The sequence below is a fragment of the Microcaecilia unicolor genome, chromosome 10, assembly GCF_901765095.1.
Source record: "Microcaecilia unicolor chromosome 10, aMicUni1.1, whole genome shotgun sequence".
NCBI lineage: Eukaryota > Metazoa > Chordata > Amphibia > Gymnophiona > Siphonopidae > Microcaecilia > Microcaecilia unicolor.
The window spans coordinates 98,996,247-99,014,115 of record NC_044040.1 but is presented as its reverse complement, the minus strand read 5'-3'; the positions used below and the strand labels follow the sequence as shown (position 1 = coordinate 99,014,115).

At 42.8% G+C, this 17,869-nt stretch overlaps 1 protein-coding gene across 1 annotated transcript in view; it reads right to left on the bottom strand.

The window, feature by feature from the left end:
* Positions 1–1,813: 1,813 nt before the first annotated feature.
* Positions 1,814–17,869, bottom strand: part of LOC115478487 — a 526,789-nt gene continuing 510,733 nt past the window's right edge. Inside the window, exon 7 of the mRNA XM_030215853.1 lies at positions 1,814–2,244. Within this exon, the coding sequence (XP_030071713.1) occupies positions 2,049–2,244 (196 nt within the window). The 3' untranslated portion in view covers positions 1,814–2,048. The remainder of the gene's footprint in view (positions 2,245–17,869) is intronic.

Genomic DNA, 17,869 nt, shown 5'->3' with positions numbered 1-17,869 from the left:
AGAAGGACTGTCTAAGGTTTGTCTTTTTGTGGACTATACCAAACTTTGTAATAGGGCAGACGCCCCGGAGGTTGAAGCTTGAAGAATGGTCCAGCAATTGGCAACTCAGATTTAATGCTAAAAAATGCAGGGTCATACACTTAGGTTGCAAAACAGGTATAGTACAGGGGGTGAAGTACTTTTATCTACAAAAGAACAGCAAGACTTGGGGGTGATTGAGTCTGATCTCAAGATGGCCAAACAGGTAGAAAAGGCAATGGTCAAAGCCATAAGGATGCTTGGGTGCATAGGGAGAGGAATGGCCAGCAGGAAAAAAAGAGGTGGTAGTGCCCTTATATAAGTCTCTGGTGAGACCCCATTTATAATACTGTGTGCAATGCTGGAGAATGCACCTATAAAAAGATATAAACAGGATGGAGTCAGTCCAGAGGGCAGCTACAAAAATGCTCAGTGGTCTCTTTCATAAAGCATATGGGGACAGACTTAAGGCTTTCAATATATATACTTTGGAAGAAAGACGCAAGAGGGGAATATGATAGAAATGTTTAAATTAATGTACAGGAGGTGAGCCTCTTTGAAATGAAGAAAACCTCTGGAATGAGATGGCATAGGATTAAGTTAAGAGGTTATAGGCTCAAGAGTAATCAAAGGAAATACTTTTTCAAGGAAAGGGTGGTGGATGCATGGAATTGCTTCCCAGAGGAGGTGGTGGAGACGAGGACTATGTCTGTCTGAATTTAAGAGAGAATGGGACAGGTACGTGGGATTTCTTAAGGAAAGGAGGCGATAATGGTTGCTATGGATGGGCAGACTGGGTGGGCCATTTGGCTCTTATCTGCCATCATGTTTCTATGTTTCTATATTACTTTTATTAAGCAAGTAAATAGTAAGTGTAACATATTACTTTTATAAAGTATCTTGGGCAACACTGCCAATATATAGAATAAGATCAGTTGCACATGCAAGTTAATTTTATAATTGGCAGTTAAATTATTGGCACCAATTGGCAGCTGCATGTGCAACTGACAGTCACTATTCTATAAGCTATGTGTGCAATTTTTGTCCCATGCAACTTCTAGGGGGCATGGCTGTGGGAGGGGTGGGTTATAGAACACTAGGGGTTATGCGCCTAACTGCCAACAGCTAGGCGCGAGCACTTACACCAGTCTTTGACATGGTGTAAGTGCTCATGCCTAAAGTTAGGCACAAACTTTAAACTTAACGCATGCATTCTACAACAGCAGCTCCACATGGAACTGCCATTATAGAATTTGTGCTCAGGATGCATCATCCCGATGCCTAAATTTTGGCACCATTTATAACATTTAACCCTTTGTTTCAACATGGCCATGTTGGGTTTTATTTTATGCTTTGTTAGTTACTAAACTTCTATATATCTTTTCCTTGTGTTATTTTTGCTTTGTTGTTCTTGCTTGGTGTAGCACCTGCCTCTCTTCTTAATTTGTTAGTTTTGTGAGAGACAAATCATACATGATACCTTTACTTTACCAAAGATTACCAATAAACTTCCCAAAATAGAAGTCCTACAACTGTTTTGCTGCACTCAGTTTAGGTTTTTCACTTATTTTGCTTGCTATATCACTTTTCACATACAGTAACAAAGCAGTTTATAATGTTGCAAGAATATATACAATGGTCAACAATTAAGAGAAGTCTGGCGGAGCACAGTTTGATTCCTTATACGGGAGCAGTATAAGAACTTGGGAAATGGATGGGATGTGCGGTCATTTGAAACAACATAGGAAATGTCAATGACATATGACACAATATTTCCTGTGTTTCATGTGATTTTGTTGCACTTCATCTGTTGTCTAGTGTGAACTATGTGGCTGTGCAGAGTATAACACTATTGAAAAATACTATGTGCATACTCTTCACAAAGGGCACAATATTAATATTGCCCCCAAACAAAAGTTGAAAAACAAAACCAAAATGGAAAAAATGCTGCAATCAGCATGGGAAATTAAAATGCAAGTTTTAAAATGCATAGCCCTAATGAGGACCATCTAGATCTTCTAGAGCATGGATTACTCTATCTTCCATAGCTTTGGATCTGGCCACTTCTGTGATTGAACTTGTTTTAGACTAACACTGTTGAAGTTGATTTTTTCAGAAATAGGGCTCTGGGAGCAGAGGGAGAGTCGAGCACATAGAAGGCCCATCCGAATACAAGTGTTTGTGTTGAGTCCAGTGAGCATCCCAGCTATAATTCCAGCTACCAGACTGCAGGGAGGAAACAAATGGAAAATGTAAGAAGATTTCACATACATGGGTATCAAATTATTTATCAGATAAATAAAATTATAACCACCAAGAATTCATAAAGAGAAAAATTAGACTAAATTGAACTAGAGAGCAGGAGTAGCTTAGAAATTAGAGCAACAGACAAAAAACCAGGGAAAGCAAAGTCCAAATCCTGCTGATTGTGGTGACCTTGGGCAAATTACCATTGCTTCAGGTACAATGTTAGGCCCACATTTAGTAGCTTATATTGGTGTGATTTTAACAAATGCTAAATAATGCAAGCTCCATTATCTCTACATGGTCCTTTTACAAAGCAGAGCTAAAAAGTGGCCTTAGTGCACCCTTATGCATTTCTTTATGTCACGGCCCCTGCTGTGCCCTTACTCCTGGCTCACCTGCTGTTGGTGCGGGACGTCGGGTCAGGGCTCAGCAGGTTTCTCAAGGGCACAGGTCTTCTTCCGGGTCCTCTTCCTGGCCTGGTGGACTGCTTTCTGCTCTGCCACTGCCATCGCAACTGGCGCCGGGATCCTTAGGCATGTACGCACGCTGGAGGCTTTCTTAAAGGGCCAGCAGCTGGAGGACCATCGGGGCACCTGTTGATGATGTCATGTGCCTAGGCCCATTTTAGGAGACTGGGCTTTCTTTCCCTTTGCCGTTGCAACAGGTCCCTTGGCCTTGCTCAAGTGTGTGTTTTAGTTCCAGCTACCACTCCAGTCTCCAGCTCCTGCACATCTCCAGTCTTCAATTCCAGCTCCAGTTCTTCTGCTGTCTTCAGTTCCGACTGGCTCTCCAGTCTCCAGCTTCTGCACATCTCCAGTTTTCAGTTCCAGCTCTGGTGATTCTGCTATCTTCAGTTCTGGCTCTATCTCCAGTCTCTGACTCCTGCACATCTCCAGTCTTTGGTTCCAGCTCCAGTCCTTCTGCTGTCTTCACTTCCGGCTCTCTCTCCAGTCTCTAGCTTCAGCACATCATCAGTCTTCAGTTCCAGTACTTCTGCTATCTTTACTTCTGGCTCTTTCTCCAGCTCCTGCATGTGTCCAGTCTTCAGTACATCTGCTATGATCATTTCCAGTTCTCTCCAGTCTCCAGCTCCTGCACATTTCCAGTCTTCTGCTCCAGCTCTAGTCTCTCTTCAGCTTCAATCCAGCTCCAGTGTCTCTTTAGGTATATGCCACCTCCAGATCCAGTACATCCTCAGGTTCTAGCTCTAGTAGTTCTCTCATCTTCAGTCCCAGTACATCTTCTGCCTTCAGTTCCAGTCTACCACAGCCAGGGTGACTCGTCTGCCATTAGTCAGAGCCTGCCTAACCTCCAGGTTGGGTGCAAATCTGACTGTGATCTAAGAGCTCGCCAAACCTAGGGTATGACACTTGTCTTTACACTAAGTCCATTTTTAGTGCAGCAATAAAATGGCCATGTGCTAATGTTGCCATTAGTGTGTGCCCATTAAAAAGGATTAGTGCATGAGCCCTAACCACAACCTATTTTGTAGGTGGTATAGGCTCACGTGATAATCGCACGCTAATCAGTTACCATGTGGCAATGTAGCTGCATAGACTACCGCAGAAACATCCACTTTCTGCCCCCTAGACATGCCCCCTTTATGGTAAAAATAAAAATAATTTTTTTAGTACGTGATGTGTGTGCATTATCCTGGAACTTACCATAGAACACCTGAACACATCCCACACTAAACCCTTTTAAGGTGTGGTAAGTATGCACTAGTGCTTACAGCAGTTTGGTAAAAGGACCCCATGTGACCTAATTATTAAATAATATGAAGGTAATTCTATAACGTAGGTGCTAACATTATTCTGCTAATTACATACTTAATTGTTTAGAATAGTAGAATATGCATGCATATGTGTGTGCATACACACATATATACCAGTATTCCATCTAAATACGATTCTGTAACTACTAGTATATGTTATGTAGTGTGGAGTTTGCAGATAGGCATGCACAGGAGAATATCTAGGCAGAGCATGGTTGGGGTGCACAGTTACATGCATAGCATAAATAATGCTGTAAGTTCAGAGCTGGCTCACGAGGCAAGCCAATGAGACACTGGCTTGGGGCTCACTATACTGTATACAGGGTTTCCATATGCCCTGTCACTAATGTCATATTCCTCCTCTCATGTGTCCAGCATCTCTATCCCCTCCCCTCCACCTCAGGGTCTGGCATCTCTCCTCTCTCAATCCTCCCCACTGCCCCATGTACCTTAATGCCTTGCCTGCTAGAGATCACTAGCTGTGGTAGTAATTTCTATACACAGCCTGAAGCTAGCCCCAGAGCCTTTTCTGTGCCACATCCTTCCATCTCTGATATAACTTCCTAGGACAGGGCAGAAGGAAGGCTCTGGGGAATGCTGCAGGCTGTATATGTAAATTGCTGCCTCTGCCAGTGACCTCTAATGGGCAAGACATATTTAAGTTACACAGGAGGGTTGAGGGTTGGGGAATGCAAACTGTGGGGGATGGTGAGGGTAATAAGAGAAGGAGAGATATGCCAAACCCAGGGGAGTGTTGCTAAATAATGGGAGAAAGGGAGAAATAGTAAGGGAGAGATGTTGGACCTGGGGGTAGAGGGAAGGGAGAGAGAGATGCTGAACAACAGAAAGCAGGGTCAGTAAGAGTTGAGAGAGGGAGAAATGCTGTATAATGGGAGGGGGGAAGGGAGAAAGAGAGAAATAGAGGTGCTGGAGCATTGGTGGGAGCAGGAGGGAAGAGAGGTGGGACAGGGAGATTCTGGGGTGATGGGAAAGGGACAGGGAGATGTCAGACTACAAGGGCGGGGGAGGAAGTCATAGACAGGGAGGAGATGCAAGGCTTCAAGGGTGGAGGCAGAGCTTGTTTTATAGTAGGGCACACTGCATAAAGGGTGCCAAAATGCCTTGCCCCTGATATCACTGCTTCCCCCCCCCCCCCCCCCCACCAACCTCATGTTGCATGTTGTGTCTTAATTCCACCCTGATTTGCACAGAGGAGCAAGTGCCTCAGCCACAAGCATGATGTTTTTCCTGCCGCTGCTGCTTATCTTTGCCATCAAGAACTAAAGACAATCTAACGAAGCTTTGAAGACACCATTGTATCCAGTGGGTTCTTTCCTTGCTGTTTTGGGTGTCCATGCCATAGGAATTCTCTCTCTTCTCTTAGCTCCTCCTCCCTCCCCCCAGTCCTATAGGAATATTCCCTTCTGGAGCCACCAGTTCCCAGCAACATTTCTTCTTCCTCTTCCCCTTCCCCATTCCCCCTCTCCCCCTCAACTGAGATCAGACTTGTATTGTGATCAGGACTAGGACTTCCCTGCGTACATCCTTCCTTCCTGGCACTTGCAAACCTTCCCTGGGTGGCACAGCACACAACACAGCAAGGCTAGAATCTGCTGGATACAATGGTGCCTTCAAAGCCTTGTGAGGAAGTACTGCAAGACTGCCACTAGAGGTTGCAGTGGCCATTTTGAGGCTGGAGCCAAGATTGGCAGGAGCAAATGGGCATTACTCCTGCCCTTAAAACTTCCTAGACCTCCAGGAGTAGAAAAGGTAGGCCGGGGGGGGGGGGGGGACTACAGAGGGTGGGCAGGGGGAATAGTGAGAACACATGCTTCCCTTTATGGAGGTCCTGGCCAATATTCAGCTGGGGCCTGCATAAGTATCCTGGCTGAATATTGGCTGGGATCTGCATAAGATCCGGTGGCCTCAAATTCATAGACCCAAATAGTTTGGCATCATACAGACAACATAAAATAGTCCACCACCACATCATCCCCACTTAAGAAAGAGGAAGTTTTGGTAGATACTTTTGGTAGAGGTATACGCATGTTATGTTAACTTTACATTTGTAACAGTAATATATACATACTTTCATAAAGTGTAGATTGTTCAAGTTATCCATGGTTGGGGGAAGAGAAAGATCAGAGGAATGTATGGTAGGATACTGTTATCAAGGTATGTATAGGTAACAGTAAGCTTTTTCTGAGAAGTTCTGAGAGAAGAGGACATTTCTCTGATAAGTGAACACTATTTTGCTTTGTGAACTTAAAGATTGGGGTTTAAAAGAGAAATTGTTGGTTACTGATAGGCAGAATAAAAATATAAAAACAAATTTTATCAACTAATCTCCATAGTCTTTTCCCCTTAGTTTTAAAACTTGAACTTTGTACCACAGCATTAACAGCCTTTAGCAGGCACTGCACGATCTAGTTTAGTCTTTCCACCCACCCCTAGGACAACTCTTCATTTATAGTCAGTTATTGTAATTAGGATAACAAGCAAGGAGTTCTCTTAGAGATGTTTTAAATACATTTCATTACCATCTAAGAAGGAAATACTAAATAAATCACAAAATATACCATCAAGCTCATTTTCAAAGCACTTAGCCTCCCAAAGTTCCATAGAAACCTATGGAACTTAGCCTCCCGAAGTGCTTTGAAAATATGCCTCTATATAAACTAAAAGACATGTTTATATTAGGATAATATCCTTAATACATTAGCAAGTTTTAAATTATTGAAAAACTCAAAAATACTAAGATGGAGTCAGCAGTCCAGCAGCGAGAGGGGTGCTATCCAGTGTTTTGCATTGTCATATGTATGATTACCTCCCAGTTGGTGAGCGGTTATACATGTGTGCCCAATGCAAAGATCTCCTAACTCTCAGGGAACGGGTCCATTCTCTTGAGGCTAGAGTAGCAGACTTGGTGGAGCTGAGGGAGACAGAGAGGTACATAAAGGAGACCTACAGGTATGTTGTAGAGAAGTCCCACCTCCGGTCTGGTAGCCCATGTGCTACCTTAGAGGAGAGAGGTATCCTAGAAAGACAGCATTACCCTGGTGAAGTAGGAAGTACTCCTGTAGCCAGGAACTGCCCACCAGGGGATGTAATATCCTCTCGCACTGAGGATATGTCTCCAAGTGCTGCCCAGGAGGGAAGGGTTAGGACAGCTGTTGTAGTTGGTGATTCACTCATTAGGCATATAGATAGCTGGGTGGCTGGTGGACGTGAGGATCGCCTGATGACTTGCCTGCCTGGTGCGAAGGTGGTGGACCTCATGCGCCACTTAGGATTTTAGATAGTGCTGGGGAGGAGCCAGCTGTCCCAGTGCATGTGGGTACCAATGACATAGGAAAATGTGGGAGAGAGGTTCTGGAAGCCAAATTTAGGCTCTTAAGTAGAAAGCTCAAATACAGAACCTCTAGGGTAGCATTTTCTGAAGTGCTACCCGTTTCACGCGCAGGGCCCAAGAGACAGGCAGAGCTCCAGAGTCTCAATGCGTGGATGAGACAATGGTGCATGGAGGAGGGATTTAGATTTGTTAGGAACTGGGCAACATTCTGGGGAAGGGGGAGCCTATTCCAAAAGGATGGGCTCCACCTTAGCCAGGGTGTGACCAGGCTACTGGCATCAGCATTTAAAAAGGAGCTAGAGCAGCTTTTAAACTGGAAACTTGGGAAGGCCGACAGTCACTCAAAAGCGCATGGTTCGGGATAAGGTATCTTTCAAAGATATCACCAATACAGGGAAGATAGGGTATCCTGATAGTGAGGTTGCAAAAGAGACCATAGTAGATCAGGTGTCCTTAAATAAAAATAAAAAAAGACAAAAGATTGCATATCAGTACTGTCAAGTACTGAGCATGATGTAAATAGGAACAACAAACATAGTTTGAAATGTAAATATTCAAATGCCAGCAGCCTAAGAAATAAGATGGGAGAGTTAGAATATATTACACTAAATGAAAAATTAGATATAATAGGCATCTCTGAGACCTGGTGGAAGGAGGATAACCAGTGGGACACTGTCATACCAGGGTACAAATTATATCGTAGTGATAGGGTGGATCGAATTGGTGGAGGGTAATTGTATATTAAGGAGAGTCTTGAATCAAATAGATTGAAAATTTTGCAGGAATCACTATGGATTGAAATTCCATGTGTAAAGGGGAAAAGGATAGTGATAGGAGTGTACTACCGTCCACCTGGCCAGGATGAACAGACGGATGTAGAAATGTTATCGGAAATTAGAGAGGCTAACAAACTAGGCAACCCACTAATAATGGGTGATTTCAATCACCCCGATATTGCCTGGGTAAATGTAACATCAGTGCATGCTAGGGAGGTACAATTCCTTGACAAACTAAAGGACTGTTTTATGGAGCAGTTGGTACTGGAGCAGACGAGAAGGAAATATTCTAAACCTAGTCATTAGTAGAGCGTCTGATCTGGTGCAGGAGGTAATGGCGCTGGGGACGCTTGATAACAGTGATCATAATATGATCAGATTTGATATTATCTTTGAAGTAAGTATACATAGGAAATCAAATATGTTAGTGTTTAACTTTAAAAAAGGAGACTATGATAAAATGAGAAGAACGGTGAAAAAAAACTTATGAGGCGCGGCTGCAAGGGTCATAAATTTACATCAGGCGTGGATGCTGTTCAAAAACCAAAACACACAGACAGTGGATCCAAAAGAGTCCTCTCACAAGTAGTGTTTTCTTAAACAAGGCCTTTATTTCAAATCAATAAAAGCAACCCGACACGAAATGTGTTTCGGCCGTAAAGGCCTGCGTCAGGGGTCTATGAATAAACATAAATATAATCATCAAAACCACATAAGTCCATATATAGAAAAACATATATAAAAAGATATATCTAAATGTTTAAAAAATAAAAATAAAACATATATTTATACAAAGGAACATACCTATTGATTTCCAATATAGCAAAAACTTTTACAGATCAAACTGACAAACAGTTAACTTCTTGCTGAGAAATCTATGACAAAGGGATGATAAAAACATATTACATATCATATCGTGAAGATGCGTATTAGAGCATTTTTTGTTTTGCACAAAAGCATATAACAATAATAAACATAAATATCCAAATGTGTAACAAATATATATATATAAAAATATATTGTCAAAAACATATATAAAAATATTATACATAAAAGAAGGATGTATAATTTATGTAAACATTAAAAACAATTTAAGATGTGTATACATGCATATCACAAATGAAAACAAAGTATTTTGATGAGGAATACCAAATAAATCACAGCTTAGTTAAAAAATAATGCACATGAAATCATTATATATGTCAGTAACTATGCACCAAACGGAAAGCGGGTAATAAAGATACGTATCTTTTGAGATCCGTATCTTTATTACCAGCTTTCCGTTTGGTGCTTAGTTACTGACATATATAATGATTTCATGTGCATTATTTTTTAACTAAGCTGTGATTTATTTAGTATTCCTCATCAAAATGTTTACATTATCCATTATTGTTATATGCTTTTGTGCAAAACAAAAAATGCTCTTAATACGCATCTTCACGATATGATATGTAATATGTTTTTATCATCCCTTTGTCATAGATTTCTCAGTTAGCAAGACGTTAACTGTTTGTCAAGCTAAAGGACAGGAACTGAAAGCTGACAAGCAGCCACTGAAACAGGATACAAACACTGACAGAAAAGAGTCAGGACTGAAAGCTGCCACGCAGCCATTAAGAAAGAGGCACAAACAAACAGAAACTAGACCAGGAAGACAGACCAGAAACAAGACTAGGAAAATGCAATAAACCCAAGCTAAACTACACACAGACTAACTAGAACTGGACAAGAAACACAAACAAGAAACCAGACTAGGCAGAAGTGCAACAAAGCGCCAACAAACCAGGGACATTAGACGATGCAAAGGCAAACACAGAAGTTTCCAGGTGATAAAGCCCATCCGCTGCTGAAGTTCAGCTGCAGAAATCACAAGGCAGCTATGGGTGCTGTTCAGGCACAAACAAGAGAAGCAAGTCTGGCAGCCCAGAAGATCAGACCGGACTGGGCTGAAGTCTGGAATGGGTGACAGTCCATAGCAGCCACCAGTTCTGGCCACCAGAGGGTGAGGTGAGCACAGACAAGGAAACATTCACATATGTGACACTGTGTGTTTTGGCTTTTCTTTCTCCTGTGGAGAGATCACCTTCTGTGGGTGCTGTTCAAAAACACCATCCTGGAATCCCAGGCCAAATATGTTCCTCGTATTAAAAAAGGAGGACGGAAGACCAAACCACAGCCAGCATGGTTAAAAAGTGAGGTGAAGGAAGCTATTAGAGCTAAAAGAAAATCCTTCAGAAAATGGAAGAAGGAGCAGACTGAAAATAATAAGAAACAGCATAAGGAATGTCAAGTCAAATGCAAAGCACAGATAAGGAAAGCTAAGAAGGACTTTGAAAAAAAGATTGCTTTGGAGGCAAAAACACATAGTAAATATATTTTTAGGTATATTATAAGCAGGAAGCCGGCAAAAGAATCGGTTGGACCGCTAGATGACCAAGGGGTAAAAGGGGTGATCAGGGAAGACAAAGCCATAGCAGAGAGATTAAATGAATTCTTTGCTTCGGTCTTTACCAAGGAAGATTTGGGAGAGATACCAGTGCCAGAAATGGTGTTCGAAGTTGACGAGTCGGAGAAACTTAATGAATTCTCTGTAAACCTGGAGGATGTAATGGGGCAGTTCTACAAATTGAAGAGTAGCAAATCTCCTGGACCGGATGGTATTCATCCCAGAGTACTGGTAGAACTGAAAAATGAACTTGCGGAGCTATTGCTAGTAATATGTAATTTATCCTTAAAATCGAGTGTGGTACTGGAAAATTAGAGGGTGACCAATGTAACGCCGATTTTTTAAAAAAGGTTCCAGAGGAGATCCAGGAAATTATAGACTGGTGCCGGGCAAAATGGGAGAGTCTATTATAAAGAACAAAATTACAGAGCATATTCAAAAGCATGGATTAATGAGACAGTCAACATGGATTTAGTGAAGGGAAATCTTGCCTCACCAAACTATTACATTTCTTTGAAGGGGTGAACAAACATGTGGATAAAGGGGAGCTGGTTGATATTGTGTATCTGGATTTTCAGAAGGTGTTTGACAAAGTACCTCATGAAAGACTCCAGAGGAAATTGGAGAGTCATGGGATAGGAGGTAGTGTTCTATTGTGGATTAAAAACTGGTTAAAAGAAAACAGAGAGTAGGGTTAAATGGTCTTTATTCTCAATGGAGTAGGGTAGTTAGTGGGGTTCCCCAGGGGTCTGTGCTGAGACTGTTGCTTTTTAACATATTTATAAATGACCTAGAGATGGGAGTAACTAATGAGGTAATTAAATTTGCTGACAACACAAAGTTATTCAAAGTTGTTAAATCGCGGGAGGATTGTGAAAAATTACAAGAGGAGACTAGGAGACTGGGCGTCTAAATGGCAGATGACATTTAACGTGAGCATGTGCAAAGTGATGCATGTGGGAAAGAGGAACCTGAATTATAGCTACGCCATGCAAGGTTCCACGCTAGGAGTCACAGACCAAGAAAGGGATCTAGGTGTTGTCGTTGGTGATTATTATTATTATTTATTGCTTTTGTATCCCACATTTTCCCACCTATTTGCAGGCTCAATGTGGCTTACAGATATCTGTTATTCCAGGATATCGGATACAATTGGTAATGTAACAGGATTGAGGATGAGAAGAAAGATAGAGATCTAAGCAGATAGTTAAAGAGAAATGACATTCGGACCAGGGTAGATTGGCGAAGTGGTGTAGTTAATCTATGGGTTCTCTTTGTAGGCCTTGTTGAAGAGAGACGTCTTCAGAGATTTGCGAAAGTTAGATAATTCATTACTTTCAATTCAATTGGTAGTGCATTCCACAGTTGCATGCTCATGTAAGAGAAGGTAGTCGCATGTATTAGCTTGTATTTTAGTCCTTTACAGCTGGGGAAGTGTAGATTAAGAAATTTGCTGTTTTATCTTTTGCCATTTCTGGGAGGCAGGTCTACAAGGTCTGACATGTAGTTCGGGGCGTCTCCATGGATGATTTTGTGTACAATCATGCAGATCTTGAATGCGATGCGTTCCTTAAGTGGGAGCCAGTGAAGTTCTTCTCTTAGGAGTTTTGCACTTTCATATTTTGTTTTACCAAATATGAGTCTGGCGGCTGTATTCTGGGCTGTTTGGAGTTTCTTGATAGTCTGTTCGTTGCAGTAGTCCAGGTGGCTTATTACCATTGACTGTACCAGGTTACGGAAGATGGATCTCGGGAAGTAGGGTTTTACTCGTTTGAGTTTCCACATGGAGTGGAACATTTTTTTTGTTGTATTCTTCACGTGGGTTTCGAGTGTGAGGTTTCGATCGATGGTGACTCCAAGAATTTTCAGGTTGTTTGAGACGGGGAGAGAGAAGTTTGGTGTGGTCATGGTGGTGAAGTTGCTTTGGTTATGTTGTGAGGTGAGTACCAGACATTGTGTTTTTTCTGCGTTAAGTTTTAGCTGGAATGCATCCGCCCAGGAGTGCATGATTTGGAGGCTTTGGTTGATCTCATTGGTGATTTCCTGTAGATCATGTTTGAACGGTATAAAAATCGTGACATCGTCTGCATATATGTAGGGGTTGAGGTCTTGGTTGGCTAGTAGTTTGGCTAAGGGTATCATCATTAGGTTGAAGAGGGTTGGTGAGAGGGGGGGATCCTTGGGGGACTCCGCATTCAGGTGTCCATTGGGCTGATGTCTCCGCATTCTTTGTTACTTGGTATGATTTTGTGGTCAGGAATCCTCTGAACCAGTTGAGAACTTTACCTCCAATTCCAAAGTATTCTAGCATGTGTAGTAATATTCCATGATTGACCATGTCGAAGGCACTGGACATGTTGAATTGTAGGAGAAGTATGATATTGCCATTTGCGATTGTTTAAATGAGTTCATTGCAGACACTAGTACCGTTTCTGTACTATGATTCGACCAAAATCCTGATTGAGACTCGTGCAGAATTGAATATTTATTTAGGTAGTCGGTGAATTGCTTTGTCACTATGCCTTCCATGAGTTTGGTTATGAGCGGGATGGATGCTACTGGGTGACAGTTAGTTAGGTCCATTGTGCTTTTCTTTGCATCTTTAGGTAGGGGAGTGAGTAGAATGTTTCCTTTACCTATGGGGAAGAGGCCATTTTGTAGCATGTAGTTTAGGTGCTTCGTGAAGTCTGTTTTGAATTGTTGAGGGGCAGATCTAATAAGGCTGGTAGGGCAAATGTCTAGTTTGCATTGCAACTTGGCATATCTTCCGAGCACTTGTGAAATGTTATCGGGCAAGTGTGTCAAAGTTGGTCCATGATCGGTCTGCTGGGTGTTCCCTGGGTATGGGGTCTAAACATTCAAGGAGGGTTGTATAATCAGTTGTGTTGGTAGGTATAAGTCGCAGCTTAATTTTTTCTTTAAAGAAATTTGCGAGGTTGGCTGCAGATGGGGTGTCTTATGTTGTTAGAAGTAACTGGTGTAGTATTTAGTGATACGTTGAAACCTTCTGCTCAGTGTGCTGCTGCAGCTAAGAAAGCAAATAGAATGTTAGGTATTATTAGGAAAGGAATGGAAAACAAAAATGAGAATGTTATAATGCCTTTGTATCGGTCCATGGTCCAACCGCACCTCGACTATTGTGTTCAATTCTGGTTGCCGCATCTCAAAAAAGATATAGTGGAATTAGAAAAGGTGCAGAGAAGGATGATGAAAATAATAAAGGGGATGGGACGACTTCCCTATGAGGAAAGGCTAAAGTGGCTAGGGCTCTTCAGCTTGGAGAAAAGGAGACAAGGCGGCTGAGGGGAGATATGATAGAGGTCTATAAAATAATGAGTGGAGTTGAACTGGTAGACGTGAAGTGTGTGTTTACGCTTTCCAAAAATAATAGGACTAGGGGGCATGTGATGAAGCTACAAAGCAGTAAATTTAAAATGAATTGGAGAAAATATTAATTTTTATTTGTTGCATTTGTATCCCACATTTTCCCACCTATTTGCAGGCTCAATGTGGCTTACATAGTACCATAAAGGCGTTCGCCAGTTCCGGTATAAACAGTTACACAATGATGTTATGGAGGAATAAGGTTCATGTGGAACAATAAGCACACAACTATGGAACACACTACCAAAAGCCGTGAAAACAACCTATAACCACCTAAACTTCCGGAAATCACTAAAAACCTACTTGTTCAAAAAGGCATACCCCACCGACCCTACTTAAATACCGGAACATTTCAACACTACGAAAGCAAAGAATGTAATGGATATAACTTAACTCTTCCCATATACTATTCCCTCATATGTTTGTTCCACATGAACCTTATTCTAACATAACATCATTGTGTAACTGTTTATACCGGAACTGGCGAACGCCTTTATGGTACTATGTAAGCTACATTGAGCCTGCAAATAGGTGGGAAAATGTGGGATACAAATGCAACACTTATGTAGGAAAAGCTGGATGCATAAGTTGATTTGTATTTGAGTCCTTTGCAGCTTGGGTAGTGGAGGTTTAGATATGTTCGTGTTGATCTGGTTGTATTTGATTGGTAGGTCGATGAGGTCTGTTATGTATCCCGGGGCCTCGCCGTACATAATTTTATGAACCAGGGTGCAGATTTTGAAAGCAGTACATTCTTTGATTGGGAAACAGTGCAATTTTTCACAGAGGGGCTTGGCACTTTCGAATCGCGTTTTTCCAAATATAAGCCTGGCTGCCATGTTTTGAGCAGTCTGAAGTTTCTTTGAGATGTTCTTTGCATCCCGCATAAATTCCATTGCAGTAATCTAGGTGGCTTAATACCATTGATTGTATCAGGTTCCGAAATGTTTCTTCACTCAATGTGTAATTAAACTCTGGAATTCGTTGCAAGACAATGTGGTAAAGGCTGTTAGCTTAGCAGAGTTTAAAAAAGGTTTGGATGGCTTACTAAAGGAAAAGTCCATAGACCATTATCAAATTGGACTTTGGGAAAATCCACTATTTCTGGGATAAGCAGTATAAAATGGTTTGTACTTTTTTGGGGATCTTGCCAGGTATTTGTGACCTGGATTGGCCACTGTTGGAAACAGGATGCTGGGCTTGATGGAACTTTGGTCTGTCCCAGTATGGCAATACTTATGTACTTATGATCTGTTGTTTGTGCAGGGTGGAGAACAGCACAATGTTCGACCCATACAGGGACTATATGGAGTACTCTCACAATACGCATACATATATGTACTGTCTTGATATCTGGATACTGACTGAACACACAATGCTGTACATTGTACCTTGAGTAAGTCAGAGGAAATGAATTTGAGGGGTGTGCTCTCCTAGAAACATCAGTGTTGTAGAACCTCATTGAGGATATCAGCAGTGCAGCATGTACCTCATTGATGTCCCTGTCAAGTAATTTAGGTGCGGTTGGGTTAGGTTTGGGGTTCCCCAGGTTTGGTAGCACCTATTCAAGTCTATGAAACATTTCCTTTAGGCCTCATGATATGCCTCCCAGGAACATGCCCCACGTCTTGTTTCTCCCATCTGGCAAGAGTTGAAGTTGCACATTTGTCTAGATACAGATGAAGTTGACATCCTAGTGACACTCCCTATGTCCATGTTTATTTGACTGGGACATAATTGAGGGTCCATGAAGTGTGCCTTGCATGTGATCTAAGATAGCACCTTGGAAAGCGTGAGCTTGTAGTTGCCTTAATACTACATATATCTATTTCTTTCAATAGAGACCCTTTTACAAAGCAATGCTACAAAGTGGCCTTAGTGTGCTCTTACGTGGGTCCTTCCTGTGCTCTAAGGCCGTTTTTAGTGCAGCAGTAAAATGGCTGATTTTTGAATATTTGTATTAATGGCCATGTGCTAATGTTGCCATTAGCACATGGTCATTAGAAAAGATTAGCGTATGAGTCCTTACTGCCACCTTTGTTATAATACAAATAATACAAATATAATTCACTACATATGTACAAATGCAAATAACAAAAATATTTTCAAAAATGTCAAACAGAAATAACAAACTTTCCATGGGAAGGGGGAAGACATCGCCAGGAGAGCAACACCATTCATCATGGATGGGCCTAGCTAAGGGCTATCAGAAGTGGTGGGCATGGATGTTCTAGGGCAAATGTGAAGTTGCTCACAGCCAGGGGCGTAGCCACGGGTGGGCCTAGGCCCACGCAGTTTGGGTTCAGGCCCACCCAGCAGTGGAGGCAGCGGAGCGGAAGGAGCAGGCTGAGCTCCGTTCCTGCATCTGCCTCCCTCTCCCAGACGCTGCCTACCGCCGCCATGATCGCAGGATCTACCTCCCTCCGTCTCTCAGCACTGCCACTCATCAGCAGCAGCAGCGCCGGTAGTGAATCATACACGCTGCTTTCTTCTAACCCGGAAGCATCTTCTCTGCTGCGTCCAGCCCCAGCAGAAACAGGAAGTTCTGCTAATGGGGGCAGAACGCGGCAGAGAAGACGCTTCCGGGTTAGAAGAAGGCAGCGTGTATGATTCGCTACCGGCGCTGCTGCTGATGAGTGCTGAGAGACGGAGGGAGGTAGATCCTGTGATCATGGCGGCGGTAGGCAGCATCTGGGAGAGGGAGGCAGATGCAGGAGCTCAGCCTGCTCCCACTGTAAATTTTTTTTGGGGGGGAGAAGAGGGCGGGCAGGTGGAATTGAATGGGAGGGAAGGATGGAGCCCAGAGGGAATTGCAGGGGAGAGAGGAGAATCGCTGATGGCTGGAGGGAGGGGACAGGGGAGAAAATAGAATTGCTGGGTATGGATAGATAGAGGGGGGCAGGGGCAAGAACAGAATTGCTGGGTATGGATGGATAGAAGGGGGCAGGGGAAAGAACAGAAATGCTGGGTATGAATGGATAGGGGCAGGGCAGAGATGAGAATTGTTGGGTATGGATGGAGGGAAGAGGAGAGTTGCTGGACGTGGATGGAGGGCAGGGGAGAGGAGGGTTTGCTGGACATGGATGGATGGACGGAAGGGCAGGGGAGAGGAGCGTTGCTGGCATGGATGGATGAAGGGGAGGAAAGGAGATAGGAAGGTTGCTGGACATGGGTGGATGGAGGGCAGGGGAGAGGAGGGTTGCTGGACATGGATGGACGGAAGGGCAGGGGAGAGGAGGGTTGCTTGGATGGATGGAGGGAAGGGCAGAGGAGAGGAGGGTTGCTGGACATGGATGGAGGAGAGGGAAGGGAGAGAGAAGAAATGCTGGACATGGATGGAGGGGATGGAAGAGTGAGGAAGGCGAATAGAAGAGATGAGGGAAAAGGAAGAGAGGAGAAAAACTGCACATAGATGAAGAAAATAGGCAGAAGCTGGATCCACTGGACAGTCGTCTGCAGAGGACCCAGCATTTACTTAAGGATGTAGGGCAAGAAATGAAGAAGAAAGGCGGAAAGTAAAGAAATAAATGGAAAGGAAGCCCTGAAAACGGAGTTAAGAAGACAGATAGCAGCAGAATCGGATACTGGGCCAGCATGATCAGAAAAACAGTCACCAGACAACAAAGGTAGAAAAAAAAATCAATTTATTTTCATTTTAGTGTTTGGAATATGTCCACTTTGAGAATCAGGTGCTCAACATTAAAAGTTTATATTTATTTACTTATTTATGGCATTTTATCCCACAATAAACATGAATTAGATTGGAACCTGGGATCATTTAATTTTTTTTTCCTGGAGAGAGTAATGCATTGCCTCCCCCCCCCCCCAGGCTCTCTCCCCAGCTATAGCCAGCTCTGCAATTTTGAGGGGAA